An 18,243-nucleotide genomic window follows, 5' to 3' on the forward strand; every position below is an offset into this window, starting at 1 on the left:
TTCCTGCCGAGAATGCTGCGTCACAGTGATAACGCGCATGCCGTTCGTGACGGGAAGTACCGGTCTCGCAGCGTTAAAGAAAGGAAACGCGGGCAAGACAGATGACGATTATCGTTGAGGGACAAGATACACCCCAAAGGGTGTAAATTTTTCTAAGAGTGTATCGTCCGAACTGCTTTGCGAAGGCGGGTTCATCATCAACATCATTATTATGCTGACGTAAACGTGCAGCGCCCTAGTAACTTACTCAGCTCATTAGCGTTCATGTTGTCGATAACGACATTTCCTTTAAAGAGTAGCAAATTTTGGAAAGTTAACTTAGAACGCTTTCACTGTGCAAGCCATTCTTCAGCGATATAAAACGATTAAGGGGAAGTGGTCAATCATGACAGCAAATACATATATTATTAGCAATGACAACCCGCCAATGGCACACGGCTCCAAAGAAGAAAATACCTGCGAGCCTAAGAATGATGTATAGGCACTGCGCCTCGTAGTTTTCTTAATTATCAGTATTTCGCCTTCTGAGATAGCATTTGCCGCAGTAAATCAGCTATACGATTATGGTTACTAAAAATGGCCATCTGCTAATGTATGCGGTGCACGGAGTCACTTCATATCTCACACTACCTCACCTGAGCCACGTAGAAAACACTCATGTTATAGATACCAACTCCGAGAGGATGTGGACGTGGAATCAAATGAGGAGAGACATTTTGTAAACGAAGCAAATATATGTAACATCGATTATGTACAGTGCCTCTTGTTTGGTTCTTCTTCTCTCGTTTCTTCGTTTCTTCTTTATCTAGGGAGTACTTAGACCTCCCTCTCTCCTCCCGGTCCCTCCCCTTTGTTAAAAGGGGAATACAGGTCATTCATTCATTCATTCGTTATATTAAAATTGGACGATGGTGCGCTTGGACGGACCCGCTTCTTCGTGGAAGATGAGCACTGGCTGATGCGTGCTGTAGTAAGTGACGTAATTGAGCAGCGTCACGTTTGGTAGACTTCGTACGTATACGTGGTCGATGCCGCTGCCTCTTCTCGATGCGAACCATTATCAAGCGTCAACCACACTCCGGCGGCAGCTGCGTATGGCGCAGCCGCGCGGGTACTGTGCAATGGCTTCGTGCTGACAGTGCTGGTAGTTTCGCGTGCGCTGTGTTCTCGCCGCTCAGTTCGCGCTGAAGCGAGAGGCAGCACGAAGGTCAATCTCTCTCGCTGCAGCGGGCCATCTCTTGAAAGCGGTCGTCTGCAGGCCAAGCTACAAGTATGCTTGCCGAAGCGCGGAATCTCGCTCCGACAGGCCTCACGCATGCGCAAGTGGTGCGGGACAGATCGTACGCGTCGAAGCGCGGCGCGAGCACAGATATCTTCTGCGGACAAATATGGGTGCTCTGGCTGCCTCACAATAATACGAAACGATGTCTGCCAAGGCAAAAACAATGAGCCAAGTGGGCGCGCGCTGGCGCGACTCTTGTAGCTATGCTTGTAGCTTCACACCACCAATCCTCGAGAGGCGCGGCAAACGCGAACCGCGCGGATGCAAGCGCACGCGCGCCTGCAAGCGCACGCGTAGTTCGGCCATTACGCGAAAGACGGACGGAGGCACGGACGGAAGGGTTTCCTCGTTGGGTACGCATAAAAATGCTTGCGCACTTAAGAGTGTCGGATCCATGAAACAAAGCACATCAAAAACAATTATGCGGATACCAGGCACAATCGATGTAATCGAAGCTCTTCGTGCTGCTTCTTTTGATTGAGGATAATTAGCGATCATAATAACGGGGAATATTTAATTTCTTAAGCATTTAGCGTAATACAAGAGCAGTGAGTTGATGTTAAACTTCACCTTGCGTGCACCACTTCAGTTTGTCTGCGTAGTACACTGAACACACAGCGAGATGCGTTTTCTTGGGACTTTGTTGTGCGCCGCCGTTCATAACCTCCGAGAAAGTTAACATTGTCATTGCCTCACAAGGCACATCGCGCTGCGACGAAATTGGTAAATTTAGTTGATATATGTGACCATACATGCCGAAATTACAATCGGATTATGAGGCACACCGTAGTGGCGGATTCGCGATTAATTTTGCCCCTCTGGGGTTCGTTAAGTGCACTGAAATCTAAGTACGCGAGCGTTCTCGTTTTTCGCCACCGTCTAGATGCGGCCGCCGTGATCTGGATCGAAGTCGCAACCTCCAATAATGCCGCAGTCGCAACGCCACCGCGGCAGGTACAGAAGTGTCGATTTAACGCGCAACCTCTTCCGTAGTGTAACCTAGATGCTAGGATGCTTTCATGAGGCTTTATCACCTGCACATCGTGCGTCAGTTGTCCGCTTGACAAATTTGCATGGTGTTTATTTTTCAGAAATAGCTGAAACGCACCGTACCGGACGTTGAACTTAAATTTATTCAGTTGCTCCGCAGCTCCTGTAGTCCCTTTATTAATAAGAATTCCTCGTATTCTCAAGTCGTCTTTCCCTCTCACCTCATCCTATCATGGATGGTAACTGCAAGAGAAAAGTCGCAAGGCTGTCATTCACTGGTTTCGTGACTGCTCCTGTTCTACGCTTTCTCTGCTTTCTCTCCCTACCTCCTCTATGCCATTCCATTTACAACCCCCCTCTTCGGGATGGCTGCAGGTTAGTAGAAAGGTAGGCACTGCGGTTTCTGTAATGTTTTTTCTAGGTGTCACGGATAATGACAGCTCCTAAGAAGGTCCTGCGGCGAGGTCTAGGGAGCTACAGAAGGCATTGAGAAAACGCGACGCGATAAAAAGGTCCAAACGAGTTTCTCGCGTGGCCCTTCCTCTCTACCACGCTCCCGCCATGAATATGCGCGCTCTGAACCACCGCGCGACGTGGCGTGCAAGACAGCGACAGCAACAGCAGCAGTGTCAAAGTCGAAGGAAGAGGCAAAGAAAGCTTCGCTTTCAAATGTTTTGCACTTTCATTCCCGCCAGAGAAAGATCAGTCCGTTGTTGTCGATGCATGAGAAAAGCTAGTACGGGCTTCACGTGCCATAACATTCACGGTTACGTCACATGATATATTCTAATGATATCTCACGTAGGCGCTTGTTTGCAGTTCAAGCACGTGTTCTTTATATTCTAGCTATAGAGTACTAGAACATATCAGAGCGATCTAACAGTAGTTGAGCCCATACAGGCGCCTACGCGTCGCCTGAACGAACTGCTCACGCGTTCTTAGAACGAGTCTTCGGAACATAATGCAGGAAGGAGGATATATTTAGAGAAAGTTTATAATTGCCGATCCAAGACGGAGGAGACCGTATATAGAGTCTTCGGAACATAATACAGGAAGGAAGATATACTTAGAGAAAGTTTATAATTGCCGATCCAAGACGGAGGAGACCGTATACACACAATCCAGTGCTTCGTCGTCTTTTCGACCCCATGTGCTCTTCTTCAACACTATGCATCCTGCGACTTCGCAGTACTGAACTGTATGCCATCCTGTTCTCTTTTTACCTTTTTTTCTGTGAGAACAGCTAAAAATATCATTAAAAAAATGGCTGTGGCTTAGGTAAGGTTAAGCCCAGGATGCGAAGCATACTAGCCTTTATTTTGGTTGTTGAACCACTGTTTAGCTTGGTGAACTGCTGTTGCTTGGCTATATTTGGTTCGGCTAGACGAAGAAACAACTCATGCGTTACTCTGCTTCGCCTTGGACGCCCCGCATTGGACGCGGTGAGCGTCGAGCAACGCAGCGTTCGGCGCGGCAACGAAATATGCGCCTGAGCAAGCGACGCACGCCTGAGCCTTAGAAACAGCTCCTTTCTAAGGCAACACCGCATTCACTAGAGGCGCTACCGCTTTGAAGCATCGTACTCGTGGCTCAGTGGTAGCGTCTCCGTCTCACACTCCGGAGACCCTGGTTCGATTCCCACCCAGCCCATCTTGCAAGAGTTGAGCCAAAGCCACTCCTCCTCTGTCGTGACGTCACGGTGTCACGTGGTATTCAAGGCGACACCGCCGCGCCTGAGGAGCTGGGGTTGAGCTCTCGTAATATGCTTCGCATAAAAGACTCCTAAACTGATTCGAGGTCGACCAGCAAAGAATGTATGCGCCTTCAGGTAGCCAGAGTCTCATATCTTCATGTGTGCAATGTAAGTGATGTTAGTTCTTCACGGGGTTCCTTGCAGCGCAGAGGTTTAATCCAGCGCGCTTAAGTTCGTGAACATGCGTGTGCACGGTCAATGTTCGAAAATCCCCTGCCGTAGGCTATCCACGATCTTTGACTGCGTAAACACTCGAACGATGCATACATCGTGCACTGTTTGCCAGTGTCGGTGTTGTCAGTCATTAGCCACGTCCTAAAAGAAGTAACGATGGACTAGGCATAGCTTTACTTAATGACTTATTGACTAATCGCAGTTCACAGGGATCGAAATCACGGGGGGTTGCACCAATACTGCGCAGGAAATAGCGGGTATACTGAATGGCTCGGAAACCAGTTTCCCAGTAGCACCCAAACTGGCGGGGGTAAAAAGTAAGTCCACACTCTTTTCATTTTTTTTCAAATCTTTTCTTTTGCCTAAGGCTCACTAGCGTCCTCAGGCCAGAGGTCAAGAGTGGCGCTATATTTTCGACCCAACTCATTTTGCATAAGAAATCGTTGCATTGGTTAGCGCCCAGGTCTTGCATGTATAATCAACTGACACATAGCTCGCGCACTCGGAACATAACCAAGTCTTTCGGCGCTCGAGGCACAAGTAAAACGAACTCATTTTTCACCCATCCTCTTCGGAGCGGTCGGCCCTTGGCAAAGTGGCCCAAACCCAATCAGCATTTTAAACGAAGGAACGTAAGCGTGCGGCGTCCCGACCACACCGACGCTTCTAGAGGGAGCCAGAACAAACTAAGCGGGCGCGGAGCAATAGATCGATATGCTGGGCGAGTGCCTGAAATAAGTACCTTTCAAAAGCCTGCGCAGGAGCTAAACTATAGTAGCGGCCAGAACAAGCGGACCGTCAGCTATGTCGCGAGTGAGCTAAATGAGTTGAACACGCCGAACGGCAGCCTTTTATCAAGCCGCAAGCGGCTTCCACTACAGGCCTCGCCCGGCTTGCTTTCTGGGTCGTCTGCTCGTGTATTCAATGTTCACTGTTCAAAGTCGCGTAGCCGACTAAGCAGGCGACTTTGAATTCGGCGCGGGCGTCGAGCTTAGTGCGACGTTCGCTCGCAACACCAGCTTTTCTTTTTTCGTTCGAGGTGTACAGCTGTTCCATTCCAAAGGCCAGGTAAACCTTTAAAAAGGAAAAAAAAAAGTCCAGTTCACGGGTCATTATGCGAATTCCGCATTTAGCCCCGCCACGGGTCTTCACGCTGCGCGTGGTCTTTTAACGGCCACATGAGAAACTTGTGCATTTGCATTCCGCCTCCCCCCCCCCTATCAAACTGCATAATCCGTAGAGCCGACTGTATACCCGCCGTCTGTTTCAGAATGCAGTACAAGCCACGTACGCCAGGTTCGGCTGTTCCCAAAGGTTGTAATCCTTGTGTGGTCATAACCCCACTCGGCATGTACGCGTGACGGGAGGCTTGTCAGTAGCTTATAAACTGTGTAAGTGTGTACTTTTCGTTTAGCGTGAACGTCCAAACAGCATGTGTCAGCAATGCACACACGTGAGGACCATGTAGAGGCTCCATCGTTCAATAGTGTCTTAACCATGGCACTTCGATGTCCGCATGGCTAGCACTTCGTGCGTAGTATTGTCGAATTCTGACCACAGCACCTTAGACGTGTGGATAATTATGGCAACAACTGGGGAAAAAATTGAAATATATTGGCTTTTTCCGCGGGAAACAAAATGTTTTGACTCCTACGCCGTCTTAGTGGTTCCCAAATCAGCTCATTTTATAGAATTCCGCCGATAACTTCATGGTGCCGTTGTCAATAATGAACAAGCTGTTGATTTTACTCGCCTCTTCAGTGCGTTTCATTAGCATAAATAGACGTAAAGTAGACGTAAACATAAGTAGACGTAAACCACGTCGTTCGATGCACTTTCACAATCCCAGGCAAAGTTCATTCGAGGTGCTCGAAACAACGAACTCTTGTTGGCACCTGTGATAGGGAAGCAACGAACATTTGTCCGACGTAATAAGTTTTCCGTACTAGTCGGTTAATATGTTCGACTTGATAATTTTCGTGTATTGTAGACCACGGGCTTCACTCACGCAATGCCCTGAAGAAATTGTCGCGGTGCATTAGCCAAAACATCAGGTCTTTTCTGTCTCACAAAGGCGGTTTTGCGGGCCTATCACACCATGTTTGTTTTCTTGTTCTGAAAAGATGTGTCCTAAGAGTGGGGAGATTCTCTGCCACTGACATCCGAACTTTCTCGTTGAAAGACGACACCTCTACGTCTCGGAGTTTTCTGCTGTTCTCCAGCAGCAGGGAATGCCGAGTGCTGACAGCGCTTCGGATATCGATACTGGTTTTTGTTTTTATTCTTTAGTCATTACTTAATGATCACGAAGACATGGGACAGCCGAGGTCGTCATAATCAATGTCGTCTTCATTGTCGTGTCTTCGTCTGCCTATATATACGCCCTCAGCTAGACGCACGCATGCCCAAAGGCGAATAAGAAAAATGCAGTAGATCCAACGAGTTTGAATCTATATACAGCGAAGCTTTGTGCGAGTGCATAAAGAATCGAAGTATGAGTACACGCACACCCACACACACACACACACACACAAGCGCGGGCGCACAAAAATTATACTGAGCCTTTTGTTAAGCGGAATTGCTGCCTCCTAGCGAGTAATTAAGACGGACGCCTTAAACGCATCATGGTTTCAGAAGCAGCATGCGCATACGTACGTAGCGCAATTCAAATCTATTCTATCCGCAAAAAGCGTTTACATCCTCATTATCCCGCAGCCGCAGATGCGCGAAGGCCAGCTTTCTGGTTCTTCCTCTCCTCTCTCCTCTCCCCCGCACGACCGGCGGTGCCGCTACCCCGGAGGATGATGATTATTATTCTTATTTATTGGCATGCCCTCTGAAACTGGGCGGTGACATACAGTCATCTAGCCTGCTTGAATTACTCAGGTATGCTATACAAGCTTTTCATTCTAGCATTTTTATGCATGTCTCTTTCATCTTTTTTTCTCTTCCTCAAAACTTCTCTCTCTACATTGTACCGCTGCCTATGCTTGTAACGGATCCGGTCGTGTAAATCTCGTCCCTGCTTTTTAGAGCACGCGTTCCTACGTTAACCGTCGGCGTCAGCGTACTTCGGCGCCGTCAGCATAACCGAACGAACGAGCAGAGCGAAGGATGAAAGAATGAACGCGGAGCTCAGCAGGGAAAGAAAAAAGAGGCACCTTGCCTCTGTCAGAGCAAAAGCCCCTAAATAAAACGAAGTTTGTAAATAAGTTTATTGAGGGGCTTTTGCGAGAGCGAAGAAAGCGCAAGGAGGAAAGAGGAGGAGGAGGAGGCTACAGTGAAAGCATGAAGCGGAAAGCGGTGGAGGAGCGAAGGAGAGACGGCCTGCGCATCCGTAGAGCTGCCGGCGGTCACGGCATCCGCAACCACGTGGGCACTCTAATCTGCCCTTCCGAGGGGGTGTCAGGGTGGCTTGAGCTGGGAAGGGCTAAGCTCGACGGCAGCGTCAGCTGCTGAAGTCAGTCCGCGTTACCACCGTGTGTGGCGGGAATGCGGCGATGGCGAGCGGCTACGAGTAAGGCTCGATGTGACGCTCCCTTGTTTTAGAGCGCAGCTCTTTGGCGTCCGTTCCTGGGTTTCGCGTCGTCGTCGGCGTTGTCGTCGGCCTCGTAACCAGCTCCGCCACCCTTTCATCCCCCAAGCGCTAGCAGCGACCGACTGATACCGCTCGATGCCGCTGACGCCGCTAGAGAGTCAAGATAACGTGACTGCATAGAACACCGTCGCCGCCATGCAGAAAGAGGAGGAAAGGGTCCCCCCCCCCCTGTTCTTGTGTGGCGGATAGGGTGCTCTTCAGTTGCAGACGCGCCGGCTATTTCACGTAGGCCCCGGCACGTCGACGAATACGTGACCACCTTCCCACGGCTAGACCTGATTCTTAGCGCTGCGGAAGCGAGGGTATCATATTGTTTGTGTCGGCATCGGCGGCGTTGTCCCTGAAACCAACTCCGCAGCTGGGGTTGACTCACTATCGGCGTCAGCGGCATCAGTCAGTCGCTGCTATCTCTTCCCTCCTCCCTTTATCGTGTTGTCCGCTTGCTGCGCGCGCTTCTGCCCCCATCGTTTGCCGCTGGGTGTACACGCCGCCCCCCTCCCCCCTCTTCCTGCGAGTCTCCGGTTGTCAAAGCGCCGGCTCGAACTTAATTCCTTTCTTCGCTCCTCCTCCAATGCAACCCCTGTGCGGTGGCAATCAGAGAGCCAGATCGGTGGCGGCGGATCTGTATATGTGCACCGCCCGAGCCGAAATTGCCGCTGCCGTTCGCCCTGTGCGGTGGCAATCAGAGAGCCAGATCGGTGGCGGCGGATCTGTATATGTGCACCGCCCGAGCCGAAATTGCCGCTGCCGTTCGCCACTGCGAAATTATCAGCCAGTTCTTTCTGAGCCATGAGCGAGACGACCGATGGAAGTCCTCCGTCTGCTGCTGCTGCTGCTGCTGCTAAACGAGCTGCCAGAGCAGAGGCCCAGCGCCGTCGCCGTCAGAATCCAGAGGTGCGTGCCGCCGAAGCAGAAGCTTACCGTCGCCGCCGTCGAGATGATCCAGGAGTACGCGTCGCCGAAGCAGAGGCTAAGCGCCGCCGCCGAGAAGACCCTGCCGTTCGCGCCGCCGAAGCGGAGGCTCATCGCCGCCGTCGAGAGCAACCAGCAGTAAGCGAGGCTGAAGCAGAAGCTCATCGCTAGCTGCCTACTTCGCCCCTACCGCACTCACGAAAGACGTCGTGCACTTCCTGCAACTCGCATTAACCGTCCATCGATCCACACCGATGTTAGTAGTGGGGGACTTTAATGTTGACATAAAGACAAACAGCAATTTCCTAACACTTATGCGGGAGAACATCCCGTTCCTCTCGCTCGTAACGCGTCCCACGGCTGTGACAACCTCGCGAGGCACTTGTATAGATCTCGTCTTTGAGAATCAAGCATTGGTGTACCAAGTCGAACATATATCAGTCTATTTCTCCGACCACAAAGCTTCCTTCATGACTTTCAAGAACTGTTAGTGGAGCCTTTGTTAAAGGAATACGTGTGAAAAATAAAAAAAAATTCTGTGATAGCGCATACATGTGCTGCTCGATTTCTTTGCCTCAATCTATCGAAAAGGTGAAACAGCTTATTTGCTGCGCTCAAATTTCGCATTAGGAAGTAACGTAATCGTCGGTAATTTTTTTTGTCACCGCTGACACCGGTGGCACGACTTCCCTGCGATGGAGGGCCGCTCTCGTCACCAGTGAAACGAAAGCGTGAGAAGAAAAGGGTAGTGCCGCGCAAGACAGGCTGTGCGGCGACGATGGCTACGATGAGGCGCCAGAGTAGCGCACGTCGTCTGCATAGAAACAAAGCGCTGTATGAGCGGGGGTCTATCTGCGGCGGCTGCTGTGGCTCGCGCCCACGTGTCACTCACGCGCTGCCTCTCGCGATCTCCTGATTAGCAAGGCAGCCGCGCTACACTTTTCTCAGTTTGCAATGTGCCGCGCGAGACAGATTGCCCGCCCCAGCTACGCTACTCACAGCGCTCTCTTCCTTATATAAACCGTTTACCTACATAATCATAGTATAAAATATTCGATATTTTCCATTCCTCTATGCCGTGTGAGTGGTACTCAAGTAAACCTCACAGTCCCAGGACTTCAGAAAAAGTCGGACTTGCCGTCATCTGCGCTCAAGCAACTAAGTTACTCCTCTTGTACGATGAGCAAAACGAGAACAAGGTGAAAGCCGGAGCCAACGTTTCGACAAGTGGACTTATCTTCTTCCACTTGTCGAAACGTTCGCGCCGGCTTTCACCTTGTTCTCGTTTTGCTCATCGTCTTGAATTTCCATCTCCCGCATTCCCCGTGTTTTCCTCTTCTACGAGAAATACAGCGACTTCACACATGTCTGTTCTGATGGCTCAACTACACCAACCAGTTCCGGTGGCAATGCATAGTTACACGAACAAGAAGAATAAAACAACGGATCAAGACTTCCCACATCACTACGTCTACAGCTACAGAGCTCGCGGCTTTTCGCAGTGCACTTCACTCATGCATACAAAGTCTTGAAAAATTGGCATTCTTCTTCGATTCAAGGCCGCCCTTACAATGTATACAGTCATTTCTCCGAGATGGAACTCACAATTACCTGACGGGCGAAATCGTGGAACTCATTCAGCACTTGAGAGAAAAAGTGGATGATAAAACGGTAGCCCCGTGCATGATAGCATGGGGCTACCATGCACGGTTAACGCATAATATTGTGTGCAAAGAGTCACGCATACATCTAGAGGTGGGAGTGAATGCGCACGCCTTTCTGAGACCACTGCAACAATAACTTTAGCCGACGAGTACGATGGTTTATGCGTCGCAAAGCAGTTACTCTTAAAAACGGCGACCGCTGCCAGAGAGCAAATGAGTTCCGTGCAGAGGAAATAGCTCAAGTATGGTGAATTTCTTTCTTCTTTTTTTTTCGGCAAGCCACCACTGATAGGGCTATCGACGCGGGAGGGAGTGCATGTGCTACTTTCTTCAAAATGTCAGTGTGGACATAATCTCAATTTCCAACCTTAAGGTAGTATGAAGTCTTCCGAGTTACTAGTATACACCGGTGCGCACGCCCGCATGATGGTCCGGTGAAACTGCGCGTACGCATGACTGTTCGCGCACCGTATAGCTACCCCCCACCATATAAGACCTCAGTTACGCGTTACTCCGGGAGGAAAATGCAAAAGCGTATTCACCGTCAACGCAATTTTCCTAATACTCAACGAGGAACCAACGAGTGACCCAACACGAGGAGAGCTTTTTCCGTATTGTTCCCACGCGACTCGCTCTGTTTAGGCCTCAGCGCCGTCTAGACCAGGCACGGTATACGTTCACTGAGAGCTACTTCCTGCAATTCATCAGGCAGAATGTGTAGCTCCGATCCTCGCTAAGCCTGTCCCATTATCCTCGGTAACCGAGCCGTGAGCGCGTGAAATATTCCCCGCTGTCGGGCCACCTGAAAGGCGACGGCAGGGGGAGGAACCGATGCGATCGACCAACCGCTAATCCCTCCTGACAGGAGGGCGTCAGTCGACGTTCTCATCTCTCTTCTTTTTGTATATATACTTGCGTGTTGTCTCCTTGCGTACACACTCTGGCGTAATATTGCCTGCTCACGTATACACATACACGTCCGCTGATCCGCACCGCATGGGCAGCCGGAAGTGCGTCCAGGCGATAGCTGCACGAACGCGCGGCACAGCTCGCATCACCATGAGTTGTCAGCACGTGCGCGCGTTCGGTTTCCGTCGTCGTTCTTCCTGCAGCGCTGCAGGCTCGAAGGTCTGGGCGTAAGTTAGTCGCAGCGACAGCTGGCGGGGGTACGAAAGCGCAGCAGACTGGCATAAACGCGAGCAAAATGTGACGATGACTGCATCCGATGTCCCGTGGCCAGACAGAGAGAGATGCATGGAGCGGATCCGCTCGACAGCGTTGCGCACTGCGGTAGAATGGGTGAAGAACACAGCAAGGAAACTTTCTTTTCGTTTTTGTTTTCTTGTTTCTGTTTTCATTTCTCTTAGAATGCACGTTCGCGCATTCTAAAGTACTCGACGACACTTTCATGTCATGCGCGCGCATTTAAAGTGCGATACTGTATATGCTGCATATGTACAGGGCATCCCAACTGTCATGCACCAAGATTTAAGAAAATCGGGATAAAATAAACATAACGGGGCTCTCGAATCCCGCAACGTTGATGCCTTCAAGTAGCATGTGTGGGTTTATTGGCCAGTTGCCTTCACCCAAAAAGATCGCGCACTCGTTACGCCTGCGGCAAAAAGGATGTTCCACATCCGCCGCCAAGATTTTTGAGTGATGGCGCTGGCTAACGCACCCAAAGTTAGTCTGGTAGTAAAAACATAAATACCCCAGAAAAGTGGATGGGAAAACGACGCCGCGGTAGCTCAATTGGTAGAGCACCGCACGCGTAATGCGAAGACGTGGGATCGTTCCCCACCTGCGGCAAGTTGCCTTTTAATCCCCTTTCATTTCGATGTATTTACCATGCCTTTAATTCAATTAGTAATTAGTAAGTACAAGTAATTTCCTCTATGTTATCCTTGGTGTCATTGTCTGTTGCCTTCTTATGACATGATTAATAAAACTCGGGCCCCTCGGTTAACCCCTTTTCTTCTCGTACATATATATATATATATATATATATATATATATATATATATATATATATATATATATATATATATATATATATATATATATATATATATATATATATATATATATATATATATATATATATATATATATATATATATATATATATCGTTTATCTTTCGAGAAATGATGGACCAAAACTGAGACGTAAGTTATTTTCTAAACGTATGTAAAATAAACAGACCTAGAGAACTAGCACACATAAATAAGTAGTAAGTACGTCTGCACTTCTTTCTGGTGACGGCTCCGTACATTATCAAATTAATAACAACGTTATGCCCACAAATTTGGATTGCTCACTCACACTTCGTTTATCTCATGTCTAACATTGTGCAAGTAGCTTGTTAAATGATGTGGTAGAAGTTCAGCGATTTTCCTTCAGGTATTGCAAAGGTATGTTTATGTACTGTCATTCGGTGATCTTTTTTTCCCTTACAACTCTGACTGTCCCATGTTTTGTGTCCCCTTAGAAACGTTTATCGTAAAGAAACATACCGGTGAACAGCTTTCGTAACATTTTCGGTGCTATCAAAACACCCAATAAATCCTCCATTATGACTGATAGGCTCAAGGAGCTCGCTTATTTTTGCTGAATTGAAAGCGGCGTGTATTCTTTCTTTTTCAGTAACTTCAGATGCACGTTTATCTGAAAAGTCCGACAAAGTGCTGCGCGTGCAGTTGCAGTTGTTTGAAAAGTCAGCCGTCTTTAATGTAATCGAATGTTATTATTATAGACTTTTCACTTAGTTTGAATTTTCTCGGTAGCGATGGTTTTCGAAATTTGTATGTATGGAGGTATATAATGAATTATTCTGGGCATACCTCGTGCTTCCATAAAAGCGCTTACAATGGCAGATCTCCAGAGCTCCACGTATTTTGTGTTAGTGATGTCTTCGCCCTAATGTCTGCGAATACGACACCACGCGTCACTTGTTTACGTCTATAGAGTGTCTATAGATTGTCGCTTCATAAACGTCGCGACCTTGGCCTGGCATTCGAATAATTTGTCAACTTTGTGAGCGGCTGAACGTGAAGTTTACATGGTGCTTAACATGGAACGCATACGTACAACCATTATTATGCGCATGAATCGGTCTCAGTACGCTACCTTGCCCTTAATATGTATAAATGACCATTGGGCAGCTTTTCTATGAAAGCTTCATTGACGGCTGCTGAAAAGGAAATCAATAGAATGTCAACAAGAATTTTTACATTGGTGGTTGCCCCGCTGCTTCCGCAGAATTGTCTACGCAAGAAATGTGTTTGCGGTATGACTCCCATGAGAGTCTTCGTTTGTACTCACACGGTAGCAATTGTCAACTTTGGGAATGATTTCGCTGTGTCTTTCTTCTTTTGTTAACGTACTTAACATATCAGAGAAGACTAGCACCCGGCGACTCCCCGACAGGCGGTAAATTACAGTGTTAAACAGGTTTAAAGACCCACGTATGCTCTGCTGTGGTTACAAAATTTACCAGTTGCATTGTCCATACCTTGATCAACACAGCATTGGGCGCAGTGAATTAGCATCGAGAGGTAAGTCTCATGTAAGAGGCGAGTGGTGACGCACCACAACAGGAAGGATAATACAGAGTGCTGAGTAACCGTGGAACAGGAATACCACATTTACCTCGAAAAAGAAAGCAGGGTCATCGGAGAGAGCAAGAAAGAGATTAACCTTATTATAGTCACAGTAATACTTCCTGATATTCTTTTTTTCCACAAGTTGTCCGAGATTGCAATCGCTTGCATCCATCAGTCACGGCTCAGCGCACCATAGACAAATTTATTACCCTCGCTGAGAGCTCTGTGCTTACATTCCTCTCAGCATAACCTTGTTTATAATCTTATATTACAGTGTCCCTCTCAGTGTAATTATTGTATTCAAGTGCCATCATCAGTTTTATTTATTATTGTCATGTGTATTGCATGTTTTGCCTTTATTTTTGACTCTTAAAAATGTATATGTTAGCACTGAACCTGTATTTGTATGTTTTGCCCTCTCCTGTAAAAATCCCAAGAAGGGATTGACAGTATTCCGAAATAAATAAATAAATAAATAAATAAATAATACGAACGACTTACAGTTCTCCTCGTTGTCACTGGTCATACAACAGATGTTTCTGAGAGGTGACAAGGTTTCCTAAATATGAATAGTTGGAAAACAAGAGTGCAAAATAAACGGAGAATCGCTCTATGGGTGGATAAATGAGACAATTAAAATGAAATTATTTTTTCGACAACGTTAAGGTGAGCGCTTCACTTCATGTAAAGCTAGGCCTAACTGCTTGAGAGCTAAACACTGCGGGCAAAACTACGGCATTGTAAAACATATTTGCCGCTTTTGTATGTAAACCAAACCCTCTCGTCGAGATGGCACGCCGCCCTGCGCAGCTCCCACCTCGACGACCAACTCTGGGCGACCCAGCAGGCCTACGAAGCGGCGAAGAGGCAAGACCTCGACGTCCCATCGTGGGAGGCCTAGGCCCAGCCGACAAAACTGCTGGTGCTTATTAAAGTTCACTCTCTCTCTCTATGTAAACCAAAGCAACGATAGAACACATTTCACGAAAACGTAAATTCCTTGGGCTTCAATTGCACTGGGATTTTAATGGCGCGAGGAGGCAGTAATACGCAAAGCGCAGAGATAAGCAAGCAGAGGGTCCATCATTGGAGAAGGGGTCCAGAACGGCTATCTCAAGGGCCCGAATGAAGTTCGCATACTCGTAACTGTCCTTCGGTCGCAAGGTGACACTTGCACACAGCTTTACATAGAAGTAAACCTAGTTAGCAATGCCTTTTAAATATTTATTTCCTTTCATCAAGCAGCCGCGGTCAGCACAAACAGGCAAGCACGCAAGGGTAAAATGAACGAGGGTTGCAATGTGGGCTCGTCGGTGGCGCTTCTTGAATACGTTTACGGTAGCCCGGTTGGAACACAGAACAAAAGAAGACACACCGGGACACACTGTGTGTCTTCTTTTGTTCTCGAAAAGCACAAGCCTCATGACCCACTACAAACGGGCCCAACTGGGCTAGCGCAGAATAGGGTATAACCCCGGGTCGAAGCTTGGCCAGCGTCACGACGCGTTAAACCCTCGTTTGCCGGCACTTTATTAAAGTTATCCCGATCCTATCCTATCCTGTCTTTTAATCTCGCTACCGTAAACCTGTTCAAGATGAAGAGGAGGAAGAAGATGGAGAAGGATGTCCAGACTACAGTCGCAGTTGACGGAGTGTCTGCGGTCCAGCTGCCCGGAATACAAGAACGGCGTGTTCTACTGGACTGGTCGATCCGTATGCGGTAAGTCATTAATTACCATTATTATCCCATAGTTTGCATAAATTTCTGGCGTCAGGCAAAACAAACGTCTCCGTCTTATAGGGCCGCTGCGACACGTTTTGAACAGGCAAGAAAACGTTTACGTAATGTACAGAATTCTACCAGAAACTTGCGCTCCAACTATCATTTCCCTCCACGCAGTAGGAAGTCTGCGATCACACATGCCGCGATCGCGTGCTCGCTCCGGCGGTGCTATCGTCACTGACGTCGCAGTCAGTCCATAGACGCCAGCCCTTGGGCGATTACTGATGTACATGGCGGTCCACTGTTAAAGGGAACACTCTAATGTACGGCGTTCTCCTTGTTGGTGCTGCAGCTGCATGTATATGCTGATGCTACGTCAATGCACAGCACCAGTGTGTAGAAGGTGCCAGCGCCGCCAACCCGAAATCACCTGCTGGAAAGCGGGGTGATCGTACACTTTCCAGAGGGGAAAATTCGCACGGGATCGACATCCATGCGTTTCCTTTAACAGTAGACCGCACTGTACATAAGCTGCTGTTCAGCGAAAGCTCGCGCACGCATGCGCACATGTGCTATCTTCTGGCAAATGGACAAGCGTGGATTGCTAAGGATGCATCCTTTCACCGCTACTGCGTCGCTCTCCGGCAGCTTCATCACATGCCAACCTTGAAGGTTTACCGTAACTACACCTTGGAAAGAAGAAAATCTAAGCAAGCAATAGGACTGGATAGCACTATCGGCAACCGTCCCAGCTAGAAATGAAAGGCTGCATGAGAAAGACTGCGGAAAGTAGACATTGTCCGCTTCATATCTCCATTATTGTTCGTCCTATCCAATAATTTCGTTAGAGATACCACCGTGTTAAAGCACTCTGGAGATAAATTCGTTGAAAGGCATCATTTCAACATACCTTTCTTGTTTTAGAGGGCCCCTCACCAGGTCTGGTCATTTTGAGCTGACAAGCGCAGAGCAGACATTGCGCGCTAACGATCGTATCTGCAAAGCATTGCATCGCTACGCACCGCCGAAAGATCTGAAATTTCAAGCCGAACGCCGTTTTCCCCTTTTCCTCGCGGCCGCCGCACTCAAAGCCGGAGGATGACGTACACGTGCTTGTGCGCCTACGTACACGTGTTTCCACTGTGACGTCGCTCGTGGTGACACGTGACTTCGAGAATTTTTCAATGCAACATGTGTTATTTGTGTACCATGTTGCTTGGATAAACGACTTAAAACTTAGAGAAATAATAAAATGCACAAGCCAAATGTCTGCTCTTTTTTGTTCTACTTCGCACCGCAGCAAGGGAGATGTACTTTCGTTTCGTCTGCTTGTTCCCATGTAGTGCAGTCGCCACGCAGACGCCGAAACAAAGTCATTTTCTACCGTGTTCCAGCACGGGATCACGCTCTGTGATCCGCTTCTGTCTGCCTCCATATTCGTGTAGCACTGACCTACACCGCTAATCAGGTGTGCTCGTGCACAGCGTGCAAAATCGTGCGCTGCGCGAAACGAGACAATCGCAACAGCTCGCGCGCGGCGTCATCAGCGGAAGGGGGCCGCACCGCAAACAAAAGGCGAGGAGAAACAAAGATGAAGGCGGGGCCCATGACGTGTGCGTCACGCGATCCTCGAGGTCCGGTATGGGAGAACGCAGGGAAGGAATTTCGCTTGCGGAGGCTAGACGGGGCGAGGGGAGAGTGTGTCTCGCTTGGCAGTGGCAGTGAAGCTCACCTCCGGAAATCATGGGTTCGCGGCACTGAAATATTTCTATCTCTGCTATTAACGAGCCGATTTGAAAACCTTTTGTGGCATAACGCTCCCTAGAGGACACGTAACAACTTCATGCGTATAACCAATGCTTGCTATGGGACCTGGTGAGGGGCCTTTTAAGAAAAGGCCTTTCTGTGCCTGTTTAACTGCAAGCGGCGCATTTATCTTTTATATTTTCCATAATTTAGTTCAATGCGCCTATACAAATATGAAGAGCGCTGGCTAGAGCATGAATAAGACAGTTTTAACGATAGCTCGTGGCTGAAAAAACTCATCCTTAACTTTATCTAAATACCAAATCTGGAGCAAAATCTGGCGCAACTGTTAGTGCGGGCTCCTTCAACCACCACACGAATGGTGCTAAGTATGCATATTTAACCTAAGCTTCGTCCTTCTGGCTATCGCGTGGCTGCTGCTGCAGCTGTTGCTGCTGCTCCTGCTTAAGGTAATGACGATGATGTTGTTGATGATGATTATTTTAATGATGATGATGATGCGATAATGATAATTATAATGATGATGATGATGCGTGACCAAAAAATTAAGTGCCCTAAAGGAACCTGATGAGACTGAAACACAGCAAAAGGGCACCACAAGGAACAATGCAAGAAGCGACAATGGGCTGTTTCACCAGATTCGTGCCAAATCTTAAATGATTCCATGTGCTACCCATGCCATGACTGCCGCGTTGGCTCAACGATTGCAGCGCCAAATTCCACCTTCGTCAGTATGAAACCGTATAGCGTTCGCCACTCGATCTTGGTTGTCAT

The 18,243-nt window shown here is 48.3% G+C and overlaps 1 protein-coding gene and 1 non-coding gene across 3 annotated transcripts in view; both read left to right on the plus strand.

The window, feature by feature from the left end:
* Positions 1–18,243, plus strand: part of LOC135915321 (cholinesterase 2-like) — an 85,359-nt gene that overhangs the window by 44,702 nt on the left and 22,414 nt on the right. For both annotated transcript variants that reach the window (XM_065448358.1, XM_065448357.1), the window contains exon 2: positions 15,575–15,699. In XM_065448358.1, coding sequence (XP_065304430.1) covers positions 15,575–15,699 — 125 coding nt within the window. The remainder of the gene's footprint in view (positions 1–15,574; positions 15,700–18,243) is intronic.
* TRNAT-CGU (transfer RNA threonine (anticodon CGU)) lies at positions 12,114–12,185 on the plus strand. The gene has a single exon. It is a non-coding gene; the product is annotated as a tRNA-Thr (tRNA).

Source organism: Dermacentor albipictus, chromosome 1 (genome assembly GCF_038994185.2).
Source record: "Dermacentor albipictus isolate Rhodes 1998 colony chromosome 1, USDA_Dalb.pri_finalv2, whole genome shotgun sequence".
NCBI classification, from domain to species: domain Eukaryota; kingdom Metazoa; phylum Arthropoda; class Arachnida; order Ixodida; family Ixodidae; genus Dermacentor; species Dermacentor albipictus.